Here is a 7,688-nt window from a genome sequence, read left to right as displayed (position 1 = left end):
CTGTCTCAATGATGCTGATGATAATCATAACCACACTGTCCTTAAAAGCAGTTGTCCAGGTCCACGAGGTCCCCAGCAAAACATTATAGCATCTAAAACACTTGAAATCATGAAACACAAATCTTGTACATGGGGACACAACATGTGTTCAGATGGGGGTCTGTGGCCAAATACATTATGTTTTTTACTCTCTGTATATTGTCTGTATGTGTTAGAATCCTTAAAGGGGAATAAAGGATTGCTACATTATGAGGCTGAAGTGAATTGTTGTTCTATTTGCTGCCTTTGGTAAGGTTCTTTTCAGAGTTCACATGCAATTACAAATAAAGGCCAGTACTCTTTAGACAACCATGAAGTACTACGATGGTAATTTAACGGGTTTCCAACCAAAAGTAAAATGTATAAATGGAGAAATTGTTCAAGACATAACATTAAAGTAAACTTAAACCTACACAGAAAATAAGCCCTGGTTGCAAATCAATAAACAATCAAAAATACTCTTAAGTAAACACCAACTTACCTAAAATAAAATAAAAATTACAATTGAAATCTAGCTACTCTAATCTGGGAGACCAGGGAGAGGCCTTGTCAAAGCGCCCACTACAACCTGCAATGTATTGCAAATAGATCACACACATAAACGACTGCTTACAAACACAATATTTTAAGGATCCACAGACACACACGCTCTGCTTCATAAACACATAGTTACCACTACAAAGCACACTTTTGCAGGAATTATCGAATCACAAATCATTTGCTTTTTCAGAATCTCATCCAATATATAGGGAACGTTTTAATCAGGGGGTATGGGGGTGCTGGCCATTTAGAGCTCTCTCTCTCTTTCTTCCTCTCTCTCACTGTTTGCACAAGGTATTTTGTATCATCGAGTTGAAAGAGGGTCTGAGGAAGATGTACTGGTGTAGTTCCCCTTTTGGTCACTAGGTGGTACCAGCGTTACATAGCATTATGTAGGAACGTGGGGTGACGTTCAACAACACGTCACATGACAAAACAGGAAGTATTCCAGACGTGTGTGTGTGTGTTTTAATTTGTGTTGTTGTTTTTCATCTGGTGACAAAACGACTGTTTAATGAAATGAAGAGAAAAAGCTCAACACCTGAAGGAAGGTCAGATCATATAGACTTTGTTTATGTCATAAAATAAATGCATGTCATTTAACACAACGTTTACCTGTCCTAAACCTAGAGAGGTTCATGACAGCTGCTAGTCTGCTAAAGAATGTTAGCAGCGTATGAAGACAAATGTAGGCCACGCATTGTTTACATAATAACTAATTAATTCAACTCGATCGGAAACTTTCTTGGACACTTTCTAATAATGAAAGGTGTGCCTTGTACTTTGCCTCCAATCTGCATTCACTTTGTTGTCCAAAACAGCTGGAAATACATAAACCTGAACTGAATAAATAGACTTTTCACTTGTTGTATAGTTATATAACTTCTATGAACATGTAAGCGTTGCATACTGTACTAATCTACAATATTAATGTTTTGTGCAGTGGTGTAAAATAATTAAGTACATTAACTCAACTACTGTACTTAAAGTACAGTTTTGACAGATATCTTTTACTTTATACTATAATACAAATAATACAATTATTAATTTAAAACTTTAGATACTTTGTAGATTTGGAATATTACAAAAAACAAAATCTACAAGCTCACAATGTGTCGCGATAAGACCCATATAGATTTGCAATTTTTAGAAGGATTTTTAAATAGCCTACATTTGAAAACGTAGTAATAATGGTAGTAATTTATACTTTGGGGATTTTAAAGGGGAAAAACACCCATTTTCAACATTTTACTATGTCATCAATATACCTTAAGTTAGAGCTGTTGTGTGGCAATAATAAAAAGTCTCCCCATTCTATGTTCCCTAGAACTGTAATATTAAAAAAATCATTAACATGGTGAAACACATCTTGGTGACATCATTCACTGACGTTGTATCCTACTGGCTCACCTGCCAGTGAGGAGCCCCCACCGGGAGGACGTCGTAGAGCCTTCGTCCTACTCCTCCCGCCCCAGCCCGTGCAGTTACCAGTATAGTATAGTATAGTATAGTATCACCCTCCCCCGAACACGGGGCAATTGTGTTTGTGTTTAGACGCTTGACAAAGCCGGTTGCACCACGGTGGATTCGAACCCACATCCTCCGTGGTGGTGAGCAGGCACTTTGCCACTGCGCCACCCGAGCGCGGGCCATGCGTTATGAGTTTGTGAATTTGCTATTTTGGAAAAAAAAACAGGCTTTAAAGTTGTCACTCCCCCACCCCATTATTTTGTTTTCATGTCAATCGCTGACATATTATTATTATTATTTGCTCCTCCTCCCCTGCGGCAGGTGTTAAGAATGGAGAATGATGAACTTCCGCCAGAGGATGGGGTGGATGGGGGTGTGCGTGTACCTGCTGTGCAGCATAGCGGCCGTCTACTACGTCTTTGAGATCCAGCGCTTCAGCCTGGAGCACGTCGTAGAGAGCGTGGCGGAGCAGCAGCAGCCTCCTCCTCCTCCTCCACTGGGGGGCGCTGCAGCAGCCTCTCCTCCTGTTCCACCCTCCTCCTCTCTCTCGTGGGGTCAGAGTGTGAAGAGCCGCCTGATGCTGCTGCCCGCGTGGGCCTGGGCGGCCATCTTCCTGGTGCCATACCTCCAGGTATGCCTGCTGCATCTCTCTTGGCTCCGTGGTTCCTCACTGCGATGATTTGTGAACTCGACTTTGTAGATTTGATCGCTAATACAAAACATACATTAAAGCAATCATGCACCAGCTCAAGGCGCGCCGCGAGCTTGTAGATCTACTATTGTTTTTGAGCGGTGCCAAACACCTCCATTAAGTGACTTTGTGTGTAGGTACAGTATGTCTATGTATGAGTGTGTATTGTCTGCATGTACGAGACTATGAGTATGAGTGTGTATGTCTATGTATGAGCACCACCCATTGACGTTAAGTGAGCCAGTGTGTAGTTCTGTATATATGTATGAGCATGACCCATTCACCCCTGCTGTTTAGAGACTATGACCTATTGACTCTGTTTCTCTCACACACACCCATTGACCACTGCAACACACACACACACACACACACACACACACACACACACACACACACACACACACACACACACACCCATAACTGTGACAATAAAAGTGTAGTTGCACCGCTTACAGTATGCACGTTTAACGTTTAAACTGATCATTTGACCCATTATGGATTACGTTTTGGCAGGTGTTTCTCTTCCTGTACTCGTGCACGCGTGCCGACCCAAAGACCCTGGGCTACTGCATCCTGCCTGTCTGTCTGGCGGTCCTCTGCAACAGACACACCTCCTTCACCAAGGCATCCAATCAGATCAGCCGACTGCAGTTGATTGACACCTGAATTGAGTTGAGGAATGGGAGCGGTTGGTACTCTGCATGCTCGTGTCCCAGGCGGGAGGAGTTCACCCCAGAGAGACAAGGCCTTATTTTGACTTTTCTGACTATGTTGATATCGGCAATTATTCAGCGGATGTGTCCCGATTTTTAACATCTTTCAACCTGCCGTCACTATTTTGGGCATAGGTGACAATTTTCAAACGTTTTCATCAACTTAAAAAAATCTGCGATCTAAAAGCACATTGCGTTCTGAGACTTTAGATCGGACATTTTTTTGTTTTCTCATTTTGAAAAACGATCTTTTCCAAATTTAGCAATTTTTGACATGATATCTGTAAAAGAAAAACAACAACAACTCTGTATTCCATGATCAAGGACTCTCCGGAATCAGCAGCCGACTCAAACCCATCTGGCTGTCCTCAGTAAAAACACACCTCCTTCGCTGCGGATCAGCCGACTGCACTTGATTGACACCTTTTGGTTGAGGGCAGGAGCACTTGGTCTTTGTATCCTCTTGTCCGAGGCAGGAGGAGTTCACACAGCAGACTAGGCCCAAGACAGTAAATAGGAAAGCAAGACCGGTCATCTCCGGTTTCCCTCCCATACAGTATGTGTGTGATGTCGGTGGCCGCCTCTTCAGCAGACCAGAGAGTGAACGTGAACGCAGCTTTCTGACCCATTCTTTCACTGAACTACAATGTTGGACTCGTTCTTCAGAACGCCGCATCATCTTCCGAACATTCTGACGTTTTTCCAGAGAGACAAATCTCGACTTTGTTATCGACCTTCCTCTGTCCCAGCAACACACTCGTGCGAGATCCTAGCGCCAGTAATCGCGGGGACATAATGCCGTCATACGGTGCCAAATTAGGAGACCATTATGTGTACCACTTTCACGCCTAGTGGCATATCTTCCTAAAATAATAATCTTTTGATTTAGTAGAGGACAGGAGACATGTATCCTATCCTAGACACTACACTAGACTGTGTTGAGGTTGAATGTATTGAGGTTTACACTGAAGTTGGTCTCGCGTAGCAAGACAAACTATTCCACAATGTCCAAATGCTATATAGTGTCTGGAACTACACCTAGAAAGGAAGCTGTCGTCTGTTTCCTTTCACGAAAAAAATATTAAAATATTTGTAGATTTTATTTGGGAATTTCTATTTCTCATAAGCAGCAAGCTTTGATTAATTTCGATTAATGGGACAAATCTGTGCGACTGTAAAGATGAAACGGAAGCGGGGGAGGAGGCCGGTTCATTTCCAGAACTTACGTTGAACATTGTGGAAGGCAACAGTCTGGCTCGCGAGACTGCACTGAAGATACACACGTCACACAGGAAAGAGAATAGTTCAGAGGACCCTTCGATTCCTCTCTACAGTGTCACGTGAAGACAAAGTCAGAATACATTTTTAAACGTTGTTTTCACTACATATGCCGGCATAATCTGATTCAAGGATGTTTATAAAATCATGGGACATTACAAAAAAAACATATTTTGCCAAGACGACACCAGTGTTTTTCTTTTGGGGGGTGTGAATGTATTCATGAAACTGAAGCTGACAACAGCACTGCAGTGCAAATGTTTGGATCTTTAGGCTTTACCTGTGTTTCAGTATTTAATTAACTGGTACAATTCATTATGTGTTGCTTTTTGTTAAGGAATGAAAACTAAACCCACAGCTGGTGCCTTTTGAACCATATATAGGAAGACATGTTTTCACATTACGGTAACGTACTGTATATCGTCACTGTCTGTCAGCTGGAAAGCTTCTACGTACGAGCTCACAGCGTGTCGCTACTTTTGCGATGCGCTGTTGTACGACAGTAATTTGCAAAGAAAACAAAAAATAAAGATTCAGTATACAAGGTTTCTGCCCGACAGTGACGATGTTGTATGTTAAGGGTAGAGTAAGTGATTTTCTTTTGTTGAAATAAGTGTTAAAAACTAAAAGCTCTATATTGTATATATATATATTGCTAGAGCGTGTTTGTTCAGTAACGGGAATCTCCCCGTCTCCAGCCTTTTACTAAACAGAAAATGCATTTTCAGGTCAGGATACCAATTGTATCCAATCAGGATAGAGAACTGCAGACAAAATTGGAACTGGAACACTATAAAAACTAGAAAGAGGCAATTCTGAGAAATTGCAAAGTGTGATTGCCGACATTGCAGCCGTCGAAAATGGAATCGCTTTTGGCTCCGTGTTGATTAAGCCACCCTCGACACGCGATTCAGATTTGGGACGGATCGGACATTCCGTGCGTGAGTTGTGGCGTGTTTCGTAAGATAGGCCCCTCCCACTAACTTCGGAAGACGATTACGGCCGAACGATACGGAAGATCTAAATTCTGACTGTGCCGTTTTAACCGGATAGGTCCGTAGATCATGTGTACCGATTTTCGTGAGAGTTGGACAAAATCTCTAGGAGGAGGAGCAAAAAGTGTGTTTTGAACAAAATTCAAAATGGCGGGAAATCTATCTAGACGCAAATGGGCGTGGCCTATATGGGGATATGCGTCATGACCCAAGGAATCCAGGGAAAAAAACTTTTTGATTTTACGACCTACGGTTCAAGAGTTATACCCAAAAACGTAAAGTTGGCTGTTATAGCGCCACCATGAGGCCGACCGGTATACTTATAAGGTAATTAATTTTAGTAATTATTATGAATCTCTCCTCCAAGTCTTGTAAGTATAGCCCTTACGGTCTCAGAGGAAAAAATACTTGAAAGTGAGTTTTTGCATTTTCCCATTCATGTCTATGGGGAAATTTAATGCACTAATTAATTCATATCAATTAAACTATCCGACAAATGTCTTAGCAGTTGATACGCACACGATTCCCGATGTAGCCCGTCGTTTTGACATATGGCTCGAGTGCGTGCGACAAAAACTGTGGGAGGAGTAGCGTGCCAAAATAAAGTTTATCTAGTATAAAAATAAAGGAGAAATAAAAGTGCAGTAAAACAATAGTCTGATTGCCCTCAGGGCAATCACACTAATGAAGCTGATGAATGGCTACTCTCTCCTGATCGGCTGATATGTTGTCACCTCAAATGTATTTTCTGTTTATTAAAGAGCTGGAGAACCCCTGTTATTGAACAAACACTATAGCAATGATTAATATCTAAAAGAAAAAACCAAGAAGATCATTGTAAATTCAAAGCTTCATGGGGTGTGTAATTGATAGAAAATAAGTACTTTTTTGGGTGAAACTTAAAGATTGAAGTTATGAGTTTATGTGGAATGGCAATGCTTAACCCTACATCCCAAAATGTCTTGTCTTATTTTGCCCTTTCTTTTATTTTTATACTGACAAATGTTAACTAATACAGACAGAGACTGTCATTACTTTCTAGGACATTCCTGATTAGTCATAAATACGACCTGCCATTTTACCTTTTTACCTAAAAAGAAAAAAGTGTCTACTAAAGGTGACAAATGAAAGAATATGGATCTAAATGTCTTTTGTTTTGTGTAAAACTAAGTGATTTAAATGTTTTTTTTAAGCCATTGCTACATCACTCCAGTTTGACCCGTTCTGGGTTTTCTGATTTGTTAATCAAGAATCACCTGAGTGGTTCTCAAAACAATGAAAACATTGTATTTTTTTATTTTTTTTAGAAACCCCCTCCAGGGATCCCCCTGGACCCCAGTTTGAGAACCTCAATGGTCATTATCTATAATGGAAGATTCTCATTACAACTTTAACTGACAAGAAATAAAACTAGGTTAGGTTCATCTTCATTTGATCATCTTAGACCGGATGCTTTTTTTATATATGGATTTATCGGAGCTTGGTTTCCCATTAAAGGTAGTGCAAGTGATATATATTTTTTGTTTGGGTTAAAACTAAAGTTTATTGTTAAAAAGGTTAAAGCTCTATATTGTGATTGTAACTCTTGCTATATAGAGTGTTTATTCAGTAACAAATTTCACCCGATCAGGATAGAAAGCTAATGTAATACGCCCGTGTTCCAGTTCCACTTTTGTCTGCTCGTTTAGGGAACCCCTTTTGGTGTTTTAACTAAGCATTATGTTATACTTACCGGTAAGCTATTTTTGAAAAATGCGGCACAAATCTTTGAATATATATTCTTTCAGAGCGAACATTTTTTGTATTTCGACGTCAAGCCTAAATGGGTTAATCACTTCCAATTTCACTTGTTTATCCTGCATAGGTTCTCTCTCCTAATTAGATGAAAGTTGTTATTGGACTATTTCTGTGGTTCCCGAATTTGGAAATTTAATCCAGGGTCAAACTGCTTGCTTTTCTTTT

General features: G+C 40.5%; 1 protein-coding gene across 2 annotated transcripts; it reads left to right on the top strand.

Moving 5' to 3' along the window:
- Nucleotides 1-1,007: 1,007 nt before the first annotated feature.
- tmem251 (transmembrane protein 251) lies at nt 1,008-7,288 on the top strand. 2 transcript variants are annotated; one of them, XR_013965879.1, is made up of 4 exons: nt 1,008-1,130; nt 2,371-2,680; nt 3,254-3,983; nt 4,164-7,288. XR_013965879.1 is itself a non-coding variant. In XM_080790953.1 (3 exons), exons 2-3 carry the CDS (start codon nt 2,387-2,389, stop codon nt 3,404-3,406), a joined length of 447 nt encoding a protein of 148 aa, XP_080647079.1. In that variant the 5' UTR covers nt 1,008-1,130; nt 2,371-2,386; the 3' UTR covers nt 3,407-7,288. The 2 variants fall into 2 exon arrangements, 1 of the variants encoding a protein (XP_080647079.1); XM_080790953.1 differs by having other exon boundaries at nt 3,254-7,288.
- Nucleotides 7,289-7,688: the final 400 nt, after the last annotated feature.

Source organism: Protomyctophum bolini (assembly GCF_963924005.1).
Source record: "Protomyctophum bolini genome assembly, chromosome: 19".
Lineage (NCBI taxonomy): Eukaryota > Metazoa > Chordata > Actinopteri > Myctophiformes > Myctophidae > Protomyctophum > Protomyctophum bolini.
Note: the sequence above shows the minus strand (reverse complement) of the source record. Positions and strands in the feature narration are given on the sequence as shown.